We start from the raw sequence: 26,219 nt of genomic DNA, 5'->3' as shown, positions 1-26,219 counted from the left end.
ACTTCAAGTTCTGCTACATTGTCTGCATAGTCAATTAAACTCTGGTCTTTCAGTCCTAGAAAGGTTACTTTTGTAGAATATAAAAAACAGCACACCAGTATCCAGTATTTCCCTTCTCCTGATTTTCTTGTACCTCATCAGTAATTTCTTCACTGTAACTTTGTCAGGGTCTTGTGTGAGGTTGACACTTAATGCCAATATTAACAAGATGGCATCTTCTGCATCCTATGGAGATATATTATTTTGGAAAGGGGTATGTGTTCCTTTCCATCATTAGCTTCACAAATAAAATGCAAACAAGCATCAGAATTGCAGAAGTGAGACGATATCTATTTGCTTGTCTTCCTAATGTAATTGCATAAAATATATAATCTCCAGAACGTTCATTGTGTTTTTCTGAGAAATGTTAGGGTGAGATGGATGGAGGAGGCAATGGAAAATAGAAATTGAATCAGACTTTCATTTCAATTAGTTTATTATTGTTTACACTAATAGAACTTTCCTTCTGCTACAGGATTTCAATTTTTTGAACTAGAGATATTACGAAGAGAGTTTTTACCATTTAAAATGTACTTTCCATCTCTAAACATTGGCTTTTGCTTGAAAGTTAAATAAGCGTTTAGGGAAACAGTAATCAAACAGAAGTCTTTCAACGAAATGCCTTAATTCCAAGAGAAAATTATGTAGAAGCAAGCAATTAATCATGCTAGCAGTAATATGTTGTTGGCAACATTGGTGTCAGTGTTCCTCCCTTAGAATATCCTGTTATCTCTTATAAATTATCCATGTCTAAGCATACCCCACCAATAATATTATTGATGAATGAGTGGTGATTCACAAGCAAATGTCTTTGGCATTAATTCACCAAAAATTCTCCAAAAGTTCATAAGATTTAAACAGCAGATTTCCTGAATTTAATGGTAAGCCTTTCGGCTGTAATAGTAATTGAATTCAAGAACTAATTTGAAGTTTATTATCGTTTTGGCCTCCAGATGTTTTTTAGCTTTTAGCCAGGGCTGCTAGGGATTATTTTAAGCAACATTTGGAAGGCTACAGTTTCCCGTCTTCATGCTAATGCTGTAACTTTCCTATCCTAATACAATGTGCAAAAAACAAGCTTCCAAAGACAAATTTAACATAACAGTATTGTAATAGTTAATTATCATTCCACAAAGTGCTTTTTATATCTGAGCTGAATAAAGAACAGATCATCTAGGTAACTGGGCAGAATATTTATCACTGTGCATAGTTGGCAGATGGGAAAGAAAAATGTCCTTCCCATCTGACAATGTTTTAAAATCTAGTTCTCTCTCCACTGGGTGTAGCATTTCGGAGACTACTAGTCAGCTAGGCTTTGATAAAAATTATTATTATTATTGTGATCTTCAGATGAGTAATTTGGTATATTGTTCCCAAAGGCACTTCATCATGATTCAATGTGCAGCAGCATATAAGATTGCTAAGGCTATGGGGGCTTGGCAGATCAGAGTGAGGGTTGCAGTTGCTCAACATCCTGAAGTTGTGGCGTTGTGTATTGACACCTTTGATGTAGCCCCTAAGACGGCACCTACACCTCCTACTGCTGCTTGGAAGACGTCAGCCTTACGCAGAAAAAGCTTTGGGTTATGAATCCGGCATTTTATTCAGCTCTCTCTGTGAGCTGCTTTGGCAACCTTTAACTAATCCTAACGCTTCCTGTTTCTGCCAGTGCCAGAGTGTAGTACAAAAGGCAAATATTTTCCTGCTTGGCTTTATCAGGTTAAAAATAAGTCTGTTTCCATGTTAGAACTCATAGAAGGTAAGTACGATGCCTTATTAGTATCATGGCTGGAAATATCAATACAAAATAGAGTATTTGGATGTCTGCTGGTTACTGCTTTTTTATGGCTGATGTATATGTAATTGTGACCTAGCCATAGCATGTTTGAGAAGACATTTTATTATATAGCATATCTCTCTCTCTCTCTCTCTCTTTCTCTCTCCTCTCTTTTCAGTGCAGTGTTAGCATTATTTGCCTATGATTTTTATTCTACACAGCTGTGAAGTTTTTGTATTAAATGATAAAGCAAATGTTATGTAAGTAGAAAGGAACTGCAGAAAATATAGCAACAGTTTAGAAGTCTCTTGTTTTATGAAAGCAACTATGAAAGGCTGAGTGAGTGATCTTGTAAATCGAAGAGTCCTATATGCATTAATGCTTAGGTCAAATATATCACACAGAAATCTTTCCAACAACTCCAGGTAATTATCAGTAGTAGTAAATGTCCTTTTAATATAATGCAATAATTTGATATTTCTAACAGATAATATTAAAACATCCTCTCATCTCTAAAAAGGAGGGGGAAAGACCAATTGTTCAAGGTTTTTTTTAAGAGCAAGTATAATCTTGCATATATATATATATTTTGCATGGATAAGCAGTCCAGAGTTGCAGACAATACTTTTAATTTCATTGCGGCTACATATTGAATACAAATTGGTCAATCACTTATTAAGTAAACTGTACACCAACTGAATACAGAGCAGCCCACATTATAGTGATTAATTGCTTCAGAGTTGTATCTTTACTTAATTCTTATTAGAAGTACACAGACTACAAAAGGGCAAAGCAGAAAGCATCGGCTAATATGAGCAATATGTTATTTGATGTTTAATTATAGAGGTGCCAGGTCCAAAACCATATTTTCTTGTCCATTCTTATGTTTCTCTAGTTAATGGAACGCCTGGAAGTCAGCTTTCTACTCCCCGTTCTGGGAAGTCTCCAAGCCCTTCTCCTACTAGCCCAGGAAGTTTGCGGAAACAGAGGGTAAGATAATGCAAGGTTTGAAGGTGGCCAAGTGAATCACTTGATACTATAAAATGGTAATGCAAGGAATTCCTGGCTAATGAATATAAATAAATGAAATGGTGGTTGATTGATTGGTGGTGGAATGTTTTGATAAATGGATATCTCTAGGGTTACCCAAATCTGTAGCACAAATTTCAAAAAATGCTTCCATTTTGCATCCACTTCTGCTTGAAACATAGGAACATTGTCAAAATGAACTCCAAGTTTTCTCTCCCTCCTCTTCTCTTTGCTTGGCCATGAGTTTGGCAATCCAAAGATGCTGGATCTTTGTTCTTTCCACTTTGCTTGCTAAGTCAGCTACTGGCTTTACCAGTCAAAGTAGGAATGGAGTGAGCTCTGATAGCTCTGCATTTTTGCTGATTCAGGTAGTCCTTAACTTAGAACCACAATTGGGACTGGAACTTCCATCACTAAGCAATGTCTATGTTAAGTGAGTTGCACTTGATTTTATGATTGTTAAGCAAGTCATGTGGTCATTAAGCAAATCCAGCTTCCCTCGCTGGCTTGTCAAAAGGTTCCTGGAAAGGTAGCAAATGGCAATTATATGACAACTGGATACCATTGTAAATCTATGCTGGTTGCCAGGCACCCAAATTGCAATCACATGACCGTGAAATGATGTGATGGTCATAAGTGCAAGGATCGGTTGTCCGTAACTTTCTTCTGCACTGTTGTTAATTTGAATAATTACTCAATGAATGGTTGAAATCAATGACTACCTGTACAGCCTTGCTACTGAATCCAGTCACTCTGTTTTTTTCTGACCTGTGTCTGTTGCCAAACAATTTGCCTTACTGAGGTTGGTCTCTATTCCTGGGCCTTGTACTGAAAATTATACCCTTGTCTTGACTATTTAACTAAGCTGTCACTTCATGGCAGATTGGAGAACAACCGTTCATATGCCCATACCTGACTTGAGCAGTGGTAGAAATATTCCTGAGATTCTTAATCATAGCAACACTTCCACACATGCTTCTACTCAAAACTCAAGTTGTTGTTTCATTGGTCCCCCTGAGGGCTTGTTTGTGGAGGTAATACCCGGATCTCTACCTAGGCCTGGAGTATCATAACAACTATTCATGGGCTTTTCTGTTTATGCTTCCTGCACAAACTTTTTTTTTTTTTTTTTTTTTGGTGATGCTAGAACAAATTTTGACAGTTCTCTCCAGTTTGGTTGTATCTCGCTTGCCGCAAAAATGTAAGTCCCAGAGTTATTGGTGGCACACTCCAGTTTGAGAATCTCCATTAATGGTGCTCAAACCTTGTATATTGGAAAATGGAGACTTTCCCTGTTATATTTAGCAAATTCTATCACTATTATTTGTTTTTCTTAGTCTTCTGCTGTACCTAATTTCTTTTTCTCTGTATACATTTTAATAAGTGGTACATGCACAAACTAGCCAAATTCTAAAGTTGTGTCCATGTTAGTTCATGTTGTTCTCTCCACTCGGCACAAGTAACAATAGGCATCAAAATAGTCCTACACACTTTACCACATATATGAATGCATTTTTACAATATGTAGAGTTGGTCAAATATATTTCCTATTAGGAACAGAATACCCTAAACCAGTGGTTCTCAACCTGTAGTCCACGGACCACTGGAAGCCACAATGTCATCACAGCGAGTCTGCGAAACCTTGAAGAAATGATACAGATACAGATAATCATAGTTAGAAGGGACCTTATAGGTCATCTAGTTCAACCCCCTGCCCAAGCGGGAGACCCTACACCATTTCTGACAAATGGCAGTCCAATCTCTTCCTGAAGGTCTCAAGTGATGGTGCTCCCACAACTTCCGAGGGCAAGCTGTTCCATTGGTTGATTGTTCTCACTGTCAGAAAGTTTTTCCTTATTTCCAGGTTAAATCTCTCCTTGTTTCCATCCATTATTCCTTTCTGGCCTTCAGGTGCTTTAGAAAATAGCTTGACCCCTTCCTCTCTGTGGCAGCCCCTCAAATATTTGAAGACTGCTATCATGTCTTCCCTGATCTTTCTCTTCACTAGAGTAGCCATCCTGTATGTTTTAGTCTTCAGTCCAGTGGTGGGATTCAAAATTTTTTACTACCGGTTCTGTGGGTGTGGCTTATTTGGTGGGCATAGCTTGGTGGTCATGTGACTGTGGGTGTGGCTTAGTGGTCATGTGACTGGGTGGGCATGGCTTAGTGGTCATGTGACTGGGTAGGCATGCTTGGTGTCCATGTGACTGGGTGGCCATGGCTTGGTGGTCATGTGACTGAGTGGGTGTGGCCAACTTAATGTTTATGCTGGTTGCCAGGCACCCAAATTGCAATCACATGACCATGGAATGATGTGAGGGTCATAAGTGCAAGGATCGGTTGTCGGTAACTTTTTTCTGCACTGTTGTTAATTTGAATGATTACTCAATGAATGGTTGAAATCAATGACTACCTGTACAGCCTTGCTACTGAATCCAGTCACTCTGTTTTGACCTGTGTCTGTTGTCAAACAATTTGCATGTCGAGGGCTGCCTTGCCTGGCCCCTCCCTTCCCAGCCATTCCTTGTCACACCCAGCTTCAATTTATCTATAGTTCTGTAAAAATGTTGTTCACCTTTTTTGACTTTATTATCTACTTAGTGTTGATGTACTTTCATGGACCACTGAAAGGAAGAAATGGCTCACATGCTTTGCCCAAGAGTGTGATAGGCAACAGGCTTTTAAGGGGCTGCCAGAAAGAAAGGGGGGGGGATGTATTTTCCAAAGCACCAGAAGGCAAACAAGAAGCAATGGATGGAAACTGAACAAAGAGAGAAGCAACCTAAAACTAAGGAGAAACTTCCTGCCAGTGAGAACAATTAACAAGTGGACCTGCTTGTCCCCAGAAGTTCTGGGTGATCAATTACTGGAAATTAAAAGACTGGACAGCCCTTTCTCTGAAATGGTATAGAGTTCCCCCCAAAGTCCCTTCTAAGTGTTATTCTGTTATTCTGACACCTTTCCCAGGACCTCTACTTAGAGTTTGGCATCCTCAATTTTCCTGCCTGAGCAGGGGGTTGGACTAGAAGACCTCGAAAATCCCTTTCAACTCTTAAGCACACATGTATTTATGCTCTGGACTATAGACATTGCATGTAAACCCTGAAAATTTTTCGGTAGCCCTGGGCAAAAGAAAGGCAGTCGAATCATTCTAGGTGTAGGGACAATGTAAAATATTGACACATGACATATAATGGAACAATTAAAAATAATAGCCCAGAGTTTTCTGTCTCTCTCTCTCTCCCTTCCTTTGTATTTCTTTTTCTTTCTTTCTCTTTCTTTGTCTCTTTTTGTCTTTCTCTCCCTTCCTTTCTTCTGTCTCTCTCTGTCTCTCTCACACACACACACACCACACACACACACACTCTCTATCTCCCTATTTTTTTCTTTATTTCTCTTTCTTCCTCTTTCTTTCTCTCCCTCTTCCTCTTTCTTTCTTTCTTTCTTTCTTTCTTTCTTTCTTTCTTTCTTTCTTTCTTTCTTTCTTTCTTTCTTTCTTTCTTTCTTTTTTTCTTTCTTCTCTCTCTCTCTCTCACACACACCCCTGTCAGCCTTCATTCCCTCTCACTCCAGGCACTTTACTCACAAGGGGAAGTGAATCCAGCATTGGAGAAGTTTTTCAGGTTAACGGACATGCATTTGCAGCTCCTGCAAACTTCCCCATGTCTGGATTTCCCCCCTCCCTCCCCCAGCGTTCATTCCTTCTCCAGGCACTTTACTCACAACGGAAGCAATATTTCTAGTGTCTATAAAGAATCAGCCTTGGGAGCAGTTTTGCAGGCAAATGGACCACTGCTCCGCCCACAATCATGTGTTTTCAAGTAGCTGCTTGAAAATGCATGGCTAGGGCGGAGGAGCAGTCCTCCTTTAAACAGGGGAGAGCGAGCATCGAGCAGGTGGGGCGAATGAGTGAGCAGAAACCAGGTGACCGGGTCGGGGGCCTGGCCAGCCAGATATTGCTACCAGTTCAGCGACCCATGCCGAATTCTTGCTTCTAGTTCGCCTGATTAGGTGCAAACCGGATGAATACCACCTCTGCTCCTGTACCCTTATATTCCTGGTTGTCCTTCTCTGTACTTTTTCTAGAGTCTCAACATCTTTTTTATAATGGGGTGACCAAAACTGGATGCAGTACTCTAGGTGTGGTCTTACTAAGGCTTTATAGAGTGGTATTAGTTTCTCACTTGATCTTGATTGTATCCCTCTGTTAATGCAGCTTAGGATTTCATTAGCATTTTTGGCTGCTGCTGCACACTGCTGGCTCATATTTAGCTGGTTGTCCACTAAGATTCCAAGATGCCTCTCACAGTTACTGCTATTGAGCCTGGTTTCACCCAGTCTATATGGGTACTTTTGGTTTTTCTTGCCTAAGTGTAGGACTTTACTTTTCTCTACATTGAATTTCATTTTGTTCGATACAGCCCAGTGTTCTAGTCTGTCAAGATCCATCTGGATCTTGAGCCTATCTTCTTGGGTGTTAGCTATTCCTGCCAGTTTAGTATCATCTGCAAATTTGGTAAGTTTCCCTTCTATTCCCTCATCTAAGTCGTTAAGATATTGAAGAGTACTGAGCCTAAGACAGAACCTTGTGGCACCCCACTGCTTACTTCCCTCCATGTAGACTTAGACCCATGTTATGATTTAAATCTTGAGTAAAGTCTTGGGGGCCCATAGCCATGTTCCATGGCAAAAAACAAATATTTAAAGGGGTTCTGTGGTGAAAAACCCTAAAGTACTGTAGTATTTTCTAACTTTAACATGTCAACTACCTGAATTTTATAACTATTGCTAAGAATTCTACAAATTGAGGAATGCACATATTTGGAAGTTGCCACGGCTGGGGATACCACTACAAATTAAGAAATGTACATGAAAGTTATATCAAAAGTGCAGTAGCCTTTTCAATGTACATTAATTAAGTTTAAAATTAGTGATAGATAATTAATTAATATGCCATAGTGCTACCATAATCTTGATATGGATTCTCAGGAAGACATTTAGAAAAATGACCATTTGTACATATCCTACAGCTCAAGAACCTATGATCAATCACAGAATCATGTCAGAGAAAAATTTATTTGTGCAGTTGCCAAAATTACTGGACTGCAATAGTTCCTGGGATTGGATTTAATAGAGTTTTGAGGGACAAACTGTTTTTCAAGAGTATTGGCAGCTATTCTCATTCTGTTGATTGATAAACTCCTGAGAATTTTCTAAGGGACTCTTAGAATATTGTCTAAACACCACTATTTTTAAATACACAGCATTCTCAGTCAAAGAAGCTTTTTCATATCTTTTGTCAGAAAATTTTATATGAACAGATTTACACTATAGATATATAAATCTAATAATTTAGTATTTCAGAAACATCCGTTTCATATTTTAGATTATTTCACTTTTTAAATCACATGACACTTTAAAATGTTTATTTGCAAAGTATTTATTGTTGTTGAAACCAATATGAACTCCTCTTGGATTTTTAAAAACTTTTTATTTCATATAATTCACTAAAGTACCTAACTCTGTGGTTTCTTGCCCAAGCCCCAAAAACTTTAACCTTAAACTGTCTACTATTGACCTCACCCCTTTCGTAAGAGGTCTATAGGGGGCATGCATAAGCGCGCCAACATGTCTACCATCCCTGTCCTATTGTTTCTTTTTATTTTTTTAATATGTATCCATTTCATGTATTCATAACTGTGCTTATACTTATACCTATTATCTTGTAAGCGATTGACAAATCAAATAAATAAATTTTAAAAAGTACTATATATTATTTCTAAATCCAAAATCTTAATTTAAGAGCAAAAAAACCCAGTAAAGTGAGCTTATCAGGCATTAAAATGATTCAATACAAAGACACTGACACATTAAATTAGATGTTAAGAAAGATCCATACAGTTATCTATTAATTTTACTTGAGAAAAAGGTATCACAGTGCACATAAATTACTAATCAATCTTCCCCAAGTGAAAAGGTATTTATACAAGGGAACTATCTGATCTCTTTACTCCTGCATAGCTGGTATTTTTCAGAAGGCTTCCTTGTAGAGTCAGAGTATGAACACTGAGTTGTGGCACAAAAGAGATCCCAAAGCATCTATTCTGCTCTTACTAGCATTGGATTACAACTCAAATCTAGACAAAGAAATCCATATGGAAAATCCATATTTGTCCATTTTCTGAGAAAAAGTTCATAATGCTTTTTAGGAAAGAAGACATGTTTTGGATAGAGTTTCCCATTCATTGGCAAATTTTAAGCAAAGTTCCTTGCCACCAAAGGAAATGAATTTACAATTATTTACACGAGTCAGTATAAACTGAACGGGACATGAATGGTGGGCGTTGTATGGTGACACTTCAGGGTTAGAAGTTTATAGCAACATTTAAAGGGAACGATTTACAATGTAATTATTTTTTCACTTTTTTCACTAAGAAAATATTTTTCCTTTTTTTCCTTTTCTTTTTAAAAACCATATAAACGTGAGAATACATCTTCAACTCAGATTTCTCTGATGTATGTTATTAAAGTAAAATATTTCATTTTAAAATACAGATGTATTTTAACTTACTAGCATTTATTTTATCTTTAGAACTTTAGTATAAAATATTCTGAATTTGACTTAAACTAAAAATATGCACAATTCTATTAAAGACCTAAATAAAGTCATGATACAATAGATAACATAAAATCTATCGATAGCATAATATAGTGTATAATGTGATATTTTGGTGTAATAAACAATAGAGCATAGCTCCTGCGCTGTTAAACATGTTTAAACGTTTATATAAAATACCTTATATGGTTTCTTTGTGCCACTTGAACCATTTAAAAAAAATCTGCTGAAGTATCTAGTTTTCTTTTGTTGTGGTTCGACACATAAAGATTTTTTTGTAGGATTATAAAAGATTATTATAGAACAGAAACAGAAAAAATGTTCACACATACTCTGTGAAAATTATTATTTTCATATAGATTCTAGTACCTGAAATAGTACTTGAAAATTAGCATTGAGAGCCTCTTATTTTGGCGTTAATTATCTGTACTTCGTAAGAGAAGAAATTAATAAAACAATTATTTTACTTCTTAATTCGAATAGGAATTAATTTAGAATGGTTTTTTTTTAAGTTATAGAGTGTTCATCTTTTAGTAATCACCATAGCAACATGATATGTAAGATCTGGAAGATGACATGTGCTTCTCTGGTACTTTAATTAAACAATCGAATTATTTTATTGTTAAACTACAATGTGCAATGCCAAACATGATTATCCAAAAGGTAAGCTATTTTTATCATTCTTAAGATTTTTTTTCAAGGCATATTTTTAGTTTCTCAAGAACTACCAGCATTATCATACTTGTCATCAATAAACAGAAAGTGTACAGATTAAATCACATAATTTTAAAGCCTTTATTTTTAATCAGAATATTTTAAAATGAAAATGGAAAAATAAAAACAAACTGGTATTTTTCACAGACAAAATTTAAGTCAAAAAGCAGAAGTTTCATTTCTGTCTATAGAAAAAAACACTTTTCAGATGTCAGCTATTTCTTCGAGCAACTGATTTCTATAAAAGAAAATGGAGCCATATTTTAAAATACCAATTTTTCATTGAAATAACATAATTCATACTGTTTAAGCAAAAATTAGTGAGCCTCATACTGATTATATTGTGTGTGCTACCAAATATGAGCTAAGGGCTTCATATTAGCTTGGAAGCTGGAACTATATTTTAAAAAGTTATTTCTGTTTGGTCAAGAAATAACTGGATTGGAGTTTTGAGTGGGGAAAATAGAACCAGAGAATACATTACTGTATGAAAATGTTTAAAAAGAAGAATATCATTTAATTCAAGATCACTTTCCCTTTCCTTATAAATAATATAAATACAGGCAATTTGTTTTTAAAACGTGTGAATGCTGAGGGAGAAAAGCTTGAAGTTGGAAAATACTTGACAGGGTTTTTTTCCCTCAATGTTAGATTTCTGGCAATGTTTCTCAGTCTTGGCAAATTTAATTGGGCTTCAATTCCCAGAATTCCCCAGCTAGCATGTTTTCTAAAGGGCCTGTAGGTCCCTTCCAACTCTGATTATCTGTTAGTATCCGTTATCTGTTAAAATTTAAGTAGTTTTTCTGCTCTCCTCAATTATTGTATTTTGCCCCCCAAAATATAATATTGTAATATTAGCATCTCTTGTTCACCCTTAATATATTCAGAGAAGCCCTAGCTATTGCTGCTGGGGATGAAAATTAGCTCATTAATCACATACGTAAACACATACATTTTTTAAACATTAAACACAATTTTAAAAGTTAGTTAATAAATAAAGTAAAAAGTAAACTCAAACAAATGGTACATGGAAATTCAGTATCTCAGCATTCTGATTATGATAATTATAGTATTCAGACAGATACAAGATTCTCTAGTCATTGGCTATGATAGGTTAAATATTTCCTTCTTTTCCTGATTTTAACAATTCACTTGAAATTGACATTTCCTGAATCTGCAAATATTGATTAGTAGCTACCTGAATATAGTGTGGCTGACAGGAGACAGTACAGCATTTGAGAATTCTAGGAATTAAAAGAACAATAAACATATGAAATAAATTACTATTGGCTTTGAAATGAAAATTTAAAAAAATATGTTAAGTATGAATAAATAAAATACTGGTATGACTTCTTTCTTGGTACCTTGAAAGCAAAGTGATCAAATGCAGATTAATTTTTTTCCATTTTAAATAACAATGATATTAAGCAAATAAACAAATCCCAACTTTTTCCTTCCCAGACAGCAAAAACAACACATACATGTGTTGTGATTGGAAGGTCCAATCCTGTTAGGAACTTTGAATCTGATGACTGTTAGATCATGGATTGACGTCAGAACCAGGGAACGTTACTCCCTTTAGTTTGATTTGATTGTGAAATGACTGTTGAATTTCAAAAGGGAATCTTAACAGTTTTGCTTGCAGTTTTGAATGAGAACGTTACTCCCTGTAGTTTGATTTGATCGTGAAATGACTGTTTGAATTTCAAAAGGGAATCTTAACAGTTTTGCCTGCAGTTTTGAATGAGAATGTTACAAGGGAGGACATTTGATTTGCAGGACCGGCCTGAACCTTCAACCTCCTCGGCTTCTCAATCAGGTTATCAGCCGGGAAGTCTTCAGGTGAAAGTAATAATTTAGATAATCGCTGGGTGGATATCAGAAGCAGGCGTCTCCTGACGAGAGAAACCAACGGGAGCACAGGAGGAGGGCAGATCAGTAATTAGACTAATTAGCTGCTGCTCTATAAAAGGAAGAGGGATGACTCTGCACTCTTGTCGGGAACAAATTGTCTGCAAGGAGAGCTGAAGACTTTGACTTGGAGGATTTGGGTCTGAAGTATTTTTGTTTGAATTGGATTTGTTGGAACTATTATTTTGGATTGTTTTGTGGAGGCTGGCCACAGCTGTGATCGGTGGAGACTCCTGGTTGCTGCCTTTGTTTGCGAGGACTGCTGCTTTCAGCCTTATCTGTTTATTTTTGAAGGTGGGACATAACATACATGTATCCTAGTTTGGAAATGTAACCTTTTTTTTTATTTGTAAGTTATATTAACATATAACAGATAATCAGAGTTGGAAGGGACCTTATAGGTCATCTAGTCCAACTCCCTGCCCAAGCGGGAGACCCTACACCATTTCTGACAAATGGCAGTCCACTCTCTTCCTGAAAGTCTCAAGTGATGGCACTCCCACAACTTCCGAGGGCAACTTCTGTTCCATTGGTTGATTGTTCTCACTTTCAGAAAGTTTTTCCTTGTTTCCAGGTTAAATCTCTCCTTGTTCAGTTTCCATCCATTATTTCTTGTCTGGCCTACAGGTGCTTTAGAAAATATATTGACCCCTTCCGCACTGTGGTAGCCCCTCAAATATTGGAAGACTGCTATCATGTCTCCCCTGGTCCTTCTCTTTACTAGACTAGCCAAGCCCAGTTTCTGCAACTGTTCATTGTATGTTTTAGCCTCCAATCCCCTAATCATCCTGGTTGCTCTTCTCTGTACTTTTTCTAGAGTCTCAACATCTTTTTTATAATGTGGTGACCAAAACTGGATGCAGTACTCTAGGTGTGGTCTTACTACGGCTTTATAGAGCGGTATTAGTACCTCACTTCAACTTGATTGTATCCCTCTGTGAATGCAATTTAGGATTGCATTAGCTTTTTTGGCTGTTGCTGCACACTGTTGGCTCATAAATGTAAATCCCACTATTATGAATTCTGGCTGTATTTAAAAACATTTCCTATGTTTCCTTAACAAACTGCTGGCTGATTCTTTTTTTAAATTCTTTTTTATTAATTTATAATATAAAATGCAAAAACACAAATGGAAATAGTGGTAAAGTAAGGGAAGGAGAACGAAAGGGAAAAGTGTAAGGCAAAGGGGAAAAAAAGAAAGAAAAGGTGTTCATTTCCAACTCCCTTCGGTGCAATAGAAAAAGATAATAGCACCAAACCTCAACTTTTTACTTTTGCATAGTAATATAAACTACCAATTTCTGTAGCAACAAACCTATCAAATCAGTAAAACCAAAATCAAAGTTTCATTCCCCTCCCCACTTCAAGCACAAATCCAGATCAGTTTCCAAGTAGAAACAAAAGCAATTGTGGTTTTTTTCAATTAATCAAAGCAGTCATTACAAACTCCTGGCTGATTCTTGAATTGGTATATGATGGTAATGAGCCATAGGAAGTTATTGTAATACATACAAAATATTGTTAAGTTTGTAAATACCAGAAATGGATAGAAAAGAATATTTGTAGCTCAGGGTTGAACTGTGGGATCCTTGGTGTTTTCTGAGCATTGTTTTCTTGCAGATATTTCATTACCAAATTAGGTAACATAGGCACTACAACAACAACAATAGAAAATAACCAAGCCCAGAGAGCACCAAGGACCCCAGAAATACCAGTAAACCATCAGACAAAACTTAGTCTCCTTTTCTGTGACTTACATTGTAGCCTGAAGAAATTTAAGCAACTAAAAGTAGAAAATTAAAAAATATCTTGGTGGTTTCATATATCAATCAACTGCAAAACTATATCTCCCCTTTCCTGGTAATAAATATAAAATAATAGCGTATTAAAGAATAAATTGTTTGCATTTTGATCATGATACCAACATCTTCTGCCTTAGCAACTGCTTTGCTCTACACGATGATAGCCCTGAGATATATTGAAGCTTTCTAAATAAAACTATATTACAAACAAAATCATGTTCCTTCATCTTCATCTCTGCATTGTCCTGATTGTCACTTTATGTGAATGTGACATCTGCTTTTTACAAAATAAAGAGAAATGGAAAGGTTAAGATCCCTTTGCTTGTTATCTGAAAACTACCAAAATGTCATCTTGCTCACCATAGACAACCATGTTTCATTGCCCTTTAAAATGTATTTTAAAAGATACTTTCATATAGCTTGTTTATTGAATTCCTTGGCTTCCACTATGTGTATGTTAGGAGCTGGCATTTCTAAATGATGAGAAATTCAATACGATATGATTACTGTAGGTTGCTAGTTTTTCTTTCCCCATAACACACTGAAATTGTCCGAATATTTAGTCTGAACATGAAATAGCCTTAAACTTATGCCCCTGGCTCCAATGTTTCTTCACAACGAGGCAATGTAAATATTATAATATGTTTGCAGGCTTTGAAAACTTACAAAACCTTGGTAAAGTTAATCTGAACCATTTTTATTTCCCAATAATAAATGTTACGGAAAAATATTGAGCAGAATCATAGGCATTCTGATTTACGACCTTTTATTTTGTGATACATCAGACATAAACAGCTCCCTTTAAGCTGCAAATAGAATAGAAGAAAGATCTTTACATATACTAATTTCTATGCTTAAAGCACTAGGATTCACTAATATACTTTCCGCCTGAGGACTATTACTGAAGTTACCCATTTAAAATATTTATCAATGAACTGCAGAACAAAACTTTCAGTAAAATGTGGTTGAAACCCTATAGTGCTGATCTTCCTTTTTCCATCACAGAGTAATGGTGGTATGTTGGCCATCTGTTAAATTAAGCTGATCTGGAAGTGAAGTACTTACAGATCAAATCCTGCTTTTATGCAGCTACTTTCTTTAATGTAGGTGTGCCATAAAAGCAGCCAAGTGGCCAATAACTGAAGCAAGAACTTCGTCTTAAAGTTTGTTTAACGGTGATGACATTTCAAGTGGTGCAGACTAAATTAAAATTTAGACTTGCCATTTATACTGAGTGCTTTAGGTTCCACAAAGGCTTTTTGGTCTGGAATTATCTTTATCCCTCCAGTAATTCTTATGTGATCTACAACTGTGATGAAGTACAGTGTGCATAACTTCACGACAACTGCCCAGGATTTTTGCCCAGTTCATGCAACATGAATTGCAGTTCCATAAATATGGAATAATACTTAAGAGAAAAAATTAAATATCCTTCAAACTTTGAAATATATAATGACCAGCCTTCACCTTCATCTAATAAATAGAAAATAAAGAAATGAGTAAGAGTGACAGAAATAGGAATAACATGTACAGTTTGTGTAAGACTACATAAATGCAAAGAGCAAAAATAAACTGAAAAAAGTGAATGAAATGGCAATATCATCCTAACTTCAATGAAGCAAAGTAAGGAAATTCAGTACAACTTCTCTAAGGCCTGGGACCTTTTTATTTGAGCCTGTACAAGAATACATTTAATGGAAGTTTATGTTCAGGAAAACTCATAAAACTTCACAGATTTTTTTTCCATGCAAGTATTTGCTGTTACTTGATATTTAGGAAATAATTGTTGCATTCTTTTGAATCAAGCAGAAATGAATAGACACAAGTGTAATCACCCCTGAGTGGATCAACTGTTTTTGATGATTATACTCTTAACCAGTATAAATTCAGTTTATACTGGATTACCAAATAATGTCTATAAAATATGTATTTGAGTTCTATAGAAATGTAGCAACAAATTATACTAACATGGATCAAGATAGTTTTCTCCAAGATGGCAATTAAATATTTAAGAACCATACTTACTTAGTATAGGTAAATATTCACATAAACTGTTTTTGTTGTTGTTTTTACTGATGCAAGAAAATATTTATTACTTAAAATGGAAAATACGTTTCAGAAATGCTGTAGTTTTGATTAGGAGCAGAGATAATTAAAACTAATAAACTGTGCACAATTATTCAAATTATGCAAATAATTGGTGGTATTCCAAAATAACATATGCATATAGGTTTAATCAAAATATTTTCAGATAGCATTTCTTTGTTGTAGATAAAAATATAGCTTGATATCAAATCTGGTATTAATGATCATTGGAATTTAAGCTGGAACTATTCCATTCACTCAATAGGTTTGTGCGCTATTTTAAATCAAATGGCCTGTGTAGCTTTGTCTAGACATTCCCCTAAGTGTGCTAAGTTCTCCAACTAAGGGAGAAAAGAACTTGTGTAGTCCTGTTTCTCCAATATCCACGTTTCAGTTGAAGTTGAAGATTCTAAAGGGAAGCATCATTTGAGTTCTACTTTTGATTCAGGACCAGAGATTAAGTATTACTGACATAAAAATGAATTATATTGAACTCTAAAGTAATAGGTGCATTAAGATTTTCAAACTATTAGGAAGAAAAAAAAATGAAAATGCCACAACTGTAATGTGTGTGTTTTAAGCAAAATATATCTTTACTTGAAAACGTTAGTGTTTATTTAAGTAGCGAGCCTGTTTGGTACACTGATTAAAACAACATGCTAGAGATTGTGATCTCTAGCCTTTACTTGGTCACAAAGTCAGCTGGGTGACCTCTCTCTCAGCCCCATAGAGGAAGCAATGGTAAATAACTTCTGAAAAAGCTTGCCAACAAAGCTACAGGGACTAATCCAAGCCTTCACAAAAAACTGACTCAAAGTTTTGGATAAAAAACCATGGCTTGCTAATTTTTATGTTTTGCTTGCCTATTATTCCTTTTGTAATATGTTCAGTCCAAATCTTAACAAATAATTTATTTATTTGTTTGTTTGTTTGTTTTATTTGTCAGGAGCTTACAATATAATAGAAACAAGAACAAACATAAGTTTAAATACAAAAAATAGGGGACAATAGGACAGGGACAGTAGGCATGATTGTGCGCTTATGCACGCTCCTTACAGACCTCTTAGGAATTGGGTGAGGTCAAGAGAGGTTAGTTTGAGGGTAAAGGAGTGAGGGTTTGAGCAGGTGACAACAGAATCAGGTAGTGAGTTCCAGACATTGACCACTGTTGCAGAAATCGTACTTCCTGCAATCAAGCTTGGAATGGTTTACATTTAGTTTATATCTGTTCTATGCTCTTGGGTTGTTGTTGTTAAAGCTGAAATATTCATTAACTGGTAAGATGTTGTAACATATGATTTTATGTACTATGCTTAAGTCTAATCTTAGATGGCGTAGTTCAAGGTTATCTAAGCCTAGAATCTGAAGTCTGGTGCTGTAGGGTATTCTGTTGCGAACAAAGGAATGTAATACTCTTCTGGTAAAATACTTCTGGACTCGCTCAATTGTATTTATGTCTGATATACAATGTGGATTCCAGACAGCAGAGCTGAATTTTGGTCTAGCAAAGGTTTTGAATGCCCTAGTTTGCAAATCCTTATTACCAGAGGAGAAGCTTCGTAAAATTAAATTTACAACTTTTAAAACCTTTTTGGCAATACTGTTGCAGTGAGCTTTGGGGCTTAGATCATTTGATATCAGAACTCCAAGGTCCTTGACAAAGTGAGGGTCATCAACATGGTCATGTCCGCCTAGCTTGTATTTGGTATATAGATTTTTTTTACCAATGTGTAGGACAGAGCATTTGTTGGCAGAGATTTGGAGTTGCCAACTGTTAGACCATTCAAACACATAATCAAGGTCTTTTTGAAGGACGGTAGCATTGAGGGTGGTGTTGAATAGTTTTACATCATCAGCAAAGCGGACACAGTTGCTAATAAGGTGATCACAAAGGTCATTTATATAGAGTGTAAAGAGTGTGGGTCCTAAAATGCTCCCTTGTGGGATGCCGCTGATAACTGGTGGAGGGTTTGATAGGGAGTTTCCTATTTTTACTATTTGTTGCCTATTTGACAGGAAGGCAGTAATCCACTTGTGAAGGGATCCAGAAATGCCGTAAGAATTTAATTTTAATAGTAATTTATTCCTGGGGGGAAGCATTAAAATTTAAGCAGAATGTTATGTGGCTAAATATTGTTTGTACCCCTATCTCTGGTATGATTTGAATAGGTTCCAGAAAAGTCCCCAGCCATAAAGATGCATTGGGTTATAATTTATGAATCTATCTAGAAGAATAATAGAACATTAAATTAAAGTTGGCCTTGCCATGCTAAAGCTGCCGTTACATGTAAATGTAATTGTGTATCCCACCAAATTCAGTGGAATTCACAGTGTAAATATTATTGAATACATTAATAATCCACATCATTTATCTTTGGTTTATCCTTCATCACACTATTATTGAGCAGGGACATTCTCAAATTCCATTATCTGCTTTAAACTAGTGAGAAAATTATCTGCTAATCTATTTACATTAATCTTATTTTATGCTCTTTTCTGTCTGTTTAATATTATAAATTAATACAAATTTTGTTATTTAGGGACAAAAGCATTTTTCCTGAATCCTTAAATGAGAATGGTTTTCAGTTGCACTTTGGGGTAAATTTATTTTTTTATGGGTTTTTTGAACAAAATACAACTATTTTTTGTAACTATCTGAAAAGAATTGAAAACTACAAGCTATTCTCTAAGATAAATTTCAATACAAAGATAAAATTCACTCAACCAAATAACGTATTATTTTGGTATATGAGATCATAATTTAGTAAGAAATTTTTTGAAATTCTGCTACAGTAATCATACTACGTTGTGGAAATGTAATGAAATGAGAAATTTTTTCTGTATACTTTCTGGGCAAAATATAACTTTATTGACAAGCAATATCTTTGTCTCTTGGAGGAAACAATTAAACAATAATCATGAGCTACACTAAATCGCATTTTAAAGGGTTTGGACATATTCTTACTTGTTGCAGATGGTATCACAAGAACGAAAGGAATGATATTAATCTAGGATATAGATTAGATATTAGAACCATTTTTTGGCAGTAAGAGATATTAATCAATTAATCAATAAATTCCCATATGAAGGGGTGTGTTCCCATTCACTGGAGAATTTCAGAGTCTCCATTGTTATATATTAGGAATGGTACAGTGATTCCTGGACTATACCAGGAGTTGGATTTGATGATCTTTTAGGTCCTTTCCAATTCAATGATTCTATGTGAAAACAATCATATTTTTATAGATTATGTTTTTTGGATGTTAGACATGCATGTGCCTGTTATAAAAGTCAATGATCAGTATCAATCTGTATATATAAAAGTAAAATACCATTCATGCATCATCACAAAATCTTCAACAACCGTAAAGTCTATGAACTTGAAATTTGGCATGTATGTTCCTCTTGGCTTCTAGGTGTTCACTAAGAAAGGATTTTTCAAAATGACCATACCAATGAGCATTAGTATTTTGTATGTTATTATTAACACACTTTGATGCTAAGGAGTTCTACTGCCCCTCCCCACCTGAAAAGAAATATGTTCCAAATGCAAAACACAAGCAGAGGAGATGAGTTTCTGTTTCAGTTTTAGTTTCATAGCAGCAACCAGCTTTAGTACAGAACAGTTGAACTAAGCCATGCCCAGGCTCCTTGCTGTCTCCTTCTTGCTCACACAGCAAATACTGCTTCAGTTTCCAAACAGCCCTCAATTCTCTCACACACTGACAGGACTTTAGCCAGATGAATACTGATGGATGCTGGTTGGCAGAGGCACAATTTCCCCCCCCCTCATTATTTTCCTCCCCCAAAAACTAAGCCCAATCACATAGTTTCATAGTGAAGCATGGGTATAGAGTTAGTATTTAAATAACCCCATATTTTTAAAGAAAATCAAAAGAGCTTTGTATGAAAGTGTGTATTTCTGTTCTATTATTAATACTGTTGAAAAGTAACTATATGGTGAAATCAAAGATCATAGAATTGTTTGGTTTTTAGATGGTATTCAGTTTTTTTTCCTTAAGATTAAAAATCTGTGAAGTCCATTTTGTAAAGTGATCTAAATAAAATAAAGCTATATCACCATTATAAATGACTACAGATTGTTTAATAATATTTTGATGTATTGAAGCAAGCACAGAAATAAATATGTTCAAACTTGAAGTTTATGTTTTTTTTCCTGTATGATAATATCAGATGTCTTTTCTGTCTGGGATTTTACTATAGACTTTCCATACAAATGCTTAATTTATTTGATACATTCCCACCCTGTCCCCATCAGGCAGCAAATGTCTGTTTTCTTTGTGCAAAACCAAGAAAGGTGCATTACTATCGTGAGTATTTGATGCTCAGATACTCACTTGTTTTATCTCTTACAAATATTATAAAAGAAGTATTAGAGCAGTAGATAATTTTTCAACCTGATGTTCTTTGGGTGTGTTAGACTTCAACTTTTATGAACTCTAAGTCTTTGGGCCACTAGGTTTGGAAATAACAAATTGGAGAATATGTTGCATTTGGGTAAGATTGCAGGCCTGTATATTCCCAACTTATCTATGAATCTTGAATAACTCTTTGTCTCCACTTATTTGGCCACTGGGGAGCATTCTGCAGTTCATGGACTGTTCCCAGAAACATGTTGGCGGCCATCTGTTAATATTGTATGTTGAATAGATGAAGTTAGTTCAGAGTTATCATTAAGAAACAAGAAGGCAGTGATAAGTACAATTTTCCTTTCACATGAAGAAATTAGTCATATCAGTTATAGAGATTAAGGCGTAATGAATGTAACTCTAAGAGTTCTTAGAAGAAAGGGGTCAAAAGATTACAGTAAGTGTACACTGAACAGATTTTACTTTCTTTTGTATTATAATTGCCTCTGATCCTTAAGTAGTTGAAAAAATCTATAATTTGATTCCTTATAGCTAAGAATCTATTGATAATATCCTTATTTAGTAAAACAAAGGGAATTTGATATAAGAAGCATTATTATTAGGACTACAATTTCTGAACCTTACAAGTACCACTAGATGGTAGCAAATAGATACAGAAAACTTTACAATTTTAAATCTCTGTGGTCTGGGGAGCTTTTCAGTGCAGACTTAAGAATTATGTTGCCTCTTGAAAGAATATACAGTTATGTGAGCTAGCCATAAAAATAATAAAGAAAATATGTTAATAAAATATACAAATGAAAAACTCTGAAAAGGGAAGGGGCATGAAGCTGCTAGTAAACCCAAGATTTGAAGAAGTCTGCAAAAAGGCCTATGTATCTAATGTGTTTAGTAAATAAATATAGTATACTAAATATATGGTTTGCAGTGTCTTTGAATATTAGTAGCTCGGGTTGGTAGTTATGTTATTGGTTCAAGCTCCGAACATAGGAATTTGGTTGCAAACATTTTGTCCCCATTTGACAAGACTTCTTCAGTGCACTTTGGATTGTGCTTGTCTGGGGGAGCACTAGCCTTTAAATACCTTTCTGAGTCCTGGTCTGATTTCGGATTGATTTGATCGGCCAACCACATCACATGCAGCCGACCAAATCAACCTGAAACCAGACCATGACATCATCAGAAGACATCCGAACAACACCAGCACTAATTTACATCACAGAGACAGTACTTAAAATCAAGGACTATGATTCAGCAACTACAACCATCCAAACATACAACCTGAAATCAGACCAGGACTCAGAAAGGTATTTAAAGGCTACTGCTCCCCTAGATAAGCACAATCCAAAGTGCACTGAAGATGTCTCCTCAAATGGGGACGAAACATTTGCAACCAAATCTCCACACTCGGAGCTCAAACCAACAACATATATATGGTTTACTTCATCCTTTGTACTACACACACACACACACACACACACACACACACACACACACTATATGTATACATATATAGGATGCAAATACATTTATGAAACCATTTACATCAATGGTGGGATTCAAAAATATTTTACTACCAGTTCTGTGGGCATGGTTTGGTGGGAGTGCCAGGGAAAGGTTACTGCAAAATCCCATTCCCTCCCCACCCTACTAACCTGCTTTCCAGCTCCGTTCTCCTGTGCAGAGCCACAAAAGAAGACCCAGCCGATCAGCTGGAACTTGGGAAGCAGAGAATAGATGGCGGTGGGGCCAGTCAGAGGTGGTATTTGCTGGTCAGAACCTGCTGCATACCACCTCTAATTTACATATGATTCATTATTTGAATACTTGATACAAACAGAGAAATAGATAATGGTAAACCCAGGCATTCACATTAAAATACATGTACACATTGGTAGCCGATTAAATATATAATAGATAAGTACAGACAGAGCATTCATTCCTTATCAAGATCTAGCTAACAGAAATGCAAACTAAATAATAGCTTACTTGGCCTGATGTTGGCTTCCTGACCACCAGCTTCTTTGGTACATATCCAGGTTTTATGCTAAAATTTGTTGCATTGTTCAAGAACTGGGAAAATATCATAATGATATTAGAAGACACAAAAGGGGAGAATACAAACTCTCTCTTTTACTTTTAATTTGTTAATGGCTCTTGGCACATCTCTTATAAAAAAGGCATGGGAAACATTAACATTTTCTTCCAGGCCTTTTGCATAAGCATCTTTTCTGCTGTGTAGAGTCATTCATGTTGCAAACTTTACAGGTAAGAAAGCAGAAGAACATGTACTGGTGACTCAAATCCTAAATGATGGATTACTCAGAGAAACAGAATAATACATTTTCAATGATGAGTGTTTTAACAGAGGTTCTGAATTGTTAAAAAAAATGGTAAGGTGGCTAACAAGGAAAGAAAATGTTGCATTATTGCATAATAAACAGTAAATTGAAAATGGTTTCTGAAAGTATTCAGGAATAGAATGTTTCAGGAGCATTTTTAAAAAAATAATTTCAGATCATCTATCAAGAAGTCTCTCTAGATGCTTTTTGTTATAATCTAGCTTTCTTGAAACCATATTTAAGTATCTTTATCTAATCCAATTCTATATTTTCAGAGCTCTCAGCACAGTGGTTCCTCTACCTCACTAGCCTCTACCAAAGTCTGTAGTTCGATGGACGAAACCGATGGGCCTGGTGAAGGTAATATAAGTAGATACAATGCCTCTCTGTTTGAAAAATGATAATACAAAGGTCTCTATGATTTATTGCGTCTAAAAATTAAAGAAAGATTGTTGATATTAGGGCAGAATTGATGTTTTGTATTAAACTGTCTTTGGCATCTATGTATTACTGAATAATCAGGTACTTCCATAGCCATTTTCCATTTTTTCCAAAAGTCAAAATATTCCTACTGTATATCGTATACTAAGAATGGGAGTACATATCCTTGACAAAAAAAAAATGTTTGGTTAGCTTTCTAGTTCAGATTGTTTATATAGGTTTTAATTGATATGCCTAAACCTTTTGTATACAAGCTACAAATATGAGGGATTATATAATAATTTCATCTGAACTGAACTATTGTGAATGTTAGTCTTCACCCTAGTTTGGATCTTTCATTGACTGCAGACATCAACAATCCTCATTCATAGGTGAGGCATGATTCATGTTCATCCACAAATCAGTTGATACTGTAGCCCAGAAAGGGAGAGAAATTTCCTAGGGAGAGAAAAATTGATTCCCTTGAAAAGGTAGAAGCAGAACTAGAAATGGGAACTGGGGGAGAAGCTATGGGTTGAAACTGGGAAAAGAAGGGTCTGTTATTTTGCAGTGTTTCAGATTAAGGCTGGATTTCTAGCAAAAAGGGATTTCCAACTAAATGAAAGGAGGCTTCAGTTTTTTTAAAAAATGCTATTTCTTTAGAAATAAATAAATATATTCTGTCGAGGTCTTGCATTTAACCTTTCCTCCTTTTTTGTGCTGCTAAATCATTTTTATTTGCTAGTGAATTCTATATAATTTCAGGCTTCTTCCAGTGTTTAAGGTGAGCATGTGTATGTTATTTATAATTTTCTTATGATGTATAAGTTGAACTCCATCAAACATCTATTTTGAGATTCTGCCAGAGAAATTCTTATTTGTAGCAGACCGTTAACATCATACAGGTCTTTACCAAAATCTAAGTATTTCTAGCTTTCTTTTTTGCTGAGATTATCAATCTTCCTGACATTAATCTTGAAACCCTGCCAAGTAATTTTCCTGCACAACTTTTGTCTAGTATAATTAAGGGTAAATTACTCTTTAATCTGTTTCATGTGCTTTTCCCTTTCTCTGGATATAGGAATCTCTCCTGTAACATCCCTTGTACCTCCCTTAACTACATTCACAAAGTTTGTTAGGCATCTTATCTCAAGCTACAGATAAATAATCACTTGAAATTCATTATGTTGAGATGATAAAATACAAAGACCTTCTGGATGCTCAAGGAACTTTAAAATCTTGGCAGGATCTCCAAGAACAAGGGCTATGAGTAGACCAGTGGGCTTACCTGCAAATTCAAAATAGATACAGTCAGGATAAGATAAATTTCAGAATTTACGCTAAGCTACAACAACTAGATAAAATCTTACTGGGTCCTGATAAATATGACCAAATTCTATAATTATCTATTAGAGATAGAATTAGAAGAGGAAGTCATCAAAGGCAACATGATAGCTTGGACTAGAAATATAGGACGTAGCATCACATTATCAGAATGGGAAAAGGTCTGGATCAGGAATAATAAAATCACAAAATCAGCAACATATAAAGAAAATGCCTATAAAATGTTTTATGGATGGTACCTCCCCCCCTTCGAGAATAGCGTAGATGTCTCCTAACATGAATATGAATTGCTGGAAATGTAAAAAGAAACACAGAACATTCTTTCATATGTGGTGGTCCTGCACTGAAACCCAAAGATACTAGTGTAGGATAAAAAAAATGGTTAGAGGAAATAACGACGGACCAAACTGAATTAAAACCAGAATTCTTCCTATTAGGGATATTGAATAGACAACTTTCTAAAAAAGCTAAATATATAATATTGCACATTCTTACTACAGCCAGATTAGCCTTTGCACAGTGTTGGAAACAAGCTGACATTCCAACAGAGGAAATGATCATTCAGAAAATAACAGCCTGTGCAGAGATGGACAAATTAACCCTAGCACTTAAGGATCAGAATATTATAAAAACTGGCAATGTTGGTATGATTGGATAGAACAAAAATAGAAAATATATTAGTAAATATTGTTAAATTGTAATAGAGGTAGTAAGTACACATTCACAATAAGACTTATTTGTAAATATGACACCAATAATGATAACAAATAAGGAACCACAAACTGTTGATAATGGAATTGTTCATTTTTATTCTTTTTCTTTTCCTTTTCCTTTTTTTTCTTTATGTTGTGTATGTGTTTGTTTATTATTTTAGCTGTATAATCAATAAAGTTTGCAAAAAAAAAAAAGAAATTCATCATATTGATTGTCAAAAAATTTGGTGGGTTATTTCACTAATTTTTTCAGAATAAGAAGAAATTATTAACCAATTTCTTAAAGACAGGGCTCTTTCTCAGTTATCCAATGGGAAGATTTGCCTTATTCTATCTTCTTTTGAAAGTGAATTGAGATATGAGAACTTATAAATTGGCTGGTTGGTTTTATGCCATTAAGCTAGTGTCATCTCAATGACCACACAGATAGACCTTCTTCAAAATCATTGGGTCTCCAAACTGGCCTTTCAGATCTTCCAACTATACATCAATAGCCTTTGTAATCAAAGATATTCAGCTTGCTGCTGGAAGCTGTAAACTGTTGGAAGAATAATAAACTGTACTATGAAACCGATTGTAAAATTTTGTAAGATGATCAAAATCTACTGAAATAGGTTGCTATAACAAATTTAAATCAGCAAACAAACTCAGGACATATATGCAAATACCTTGGCCATCTTGCAATTTTTAAAAAGTGCAGGAAATCACATTTACCTTGTGGATGAGTTTAATGTCAGGTATTATCAGTCTGCTGATGATATTCAGTGAATATTTCAATCCCAGGCTAACAAGCCTACTCTGTCGGGATCTTGTCCCTGTGTCTGAAATCTGTAGGAGTCAGGAGGTTGTGGAAAAAGCTCAAGCCCAGCCCTGACAAAACCAAGTGGCTATGGTTTTTTGGACTATCCAGATCTTGATATGCTCCATCCTTAGTCCTAAATGGGGTTGCACTTGGCTTCACGGTTTCTACTGAATAAACAAGTGACAACTTGCTGGGAAAGATTTTGAACAGATTCATCTAATTAATCAGTTGCAC

General features: G+C 35.4%; 1 protein-coding gene across 2 annotated transcripts in view; it reads left to right on the top strand.

The window, feature by feature from the left end:
• DCLK1 (doublecortin like kinase 1) overlaps positions 1–26,219 on the top strand; it is a 171,743-nt gene that overhangs the window by 95,508 nt on the left and 50,016 nt on the right. For both annotated transcript variants that reach the window (XM_026708829.2, XM_026708827.2), the window contains exons 6-7: positions 2,712–2,806; positions 22,982–23,066. In XM_026708829.2, the coding sequence (XP_026564614.1) occupies positions 2,712–2,806; positions 22,982–23,066 (180 nt within the window). The remainder of the gene's footprint in view (positions 1–2,711; positions 2,807–22,981; positions 23,067–26,219) is intronic.

The sequence above is a fragment of the Pseudonaja textilis genome, chromosome 7, assembly GCF_049901715.1.
Source record: "Pseudonaja textilis isolate UNSWEBS1 chromosome 7, rPseTex1.2, whole genome shotgun sequence".
Classification (NCBI taxonomy): Eukaryota; Metazoa; Chordata; class Lepidosauria; order Squamata; family Elapidae; genus Pseudonaja; species Pseudonaja textilis.
The sequence above is the reverse complement of the archived record's forward strand: the minus strand, read 5'-3'. Positions and strand labels throughout refer to the sequence as shown.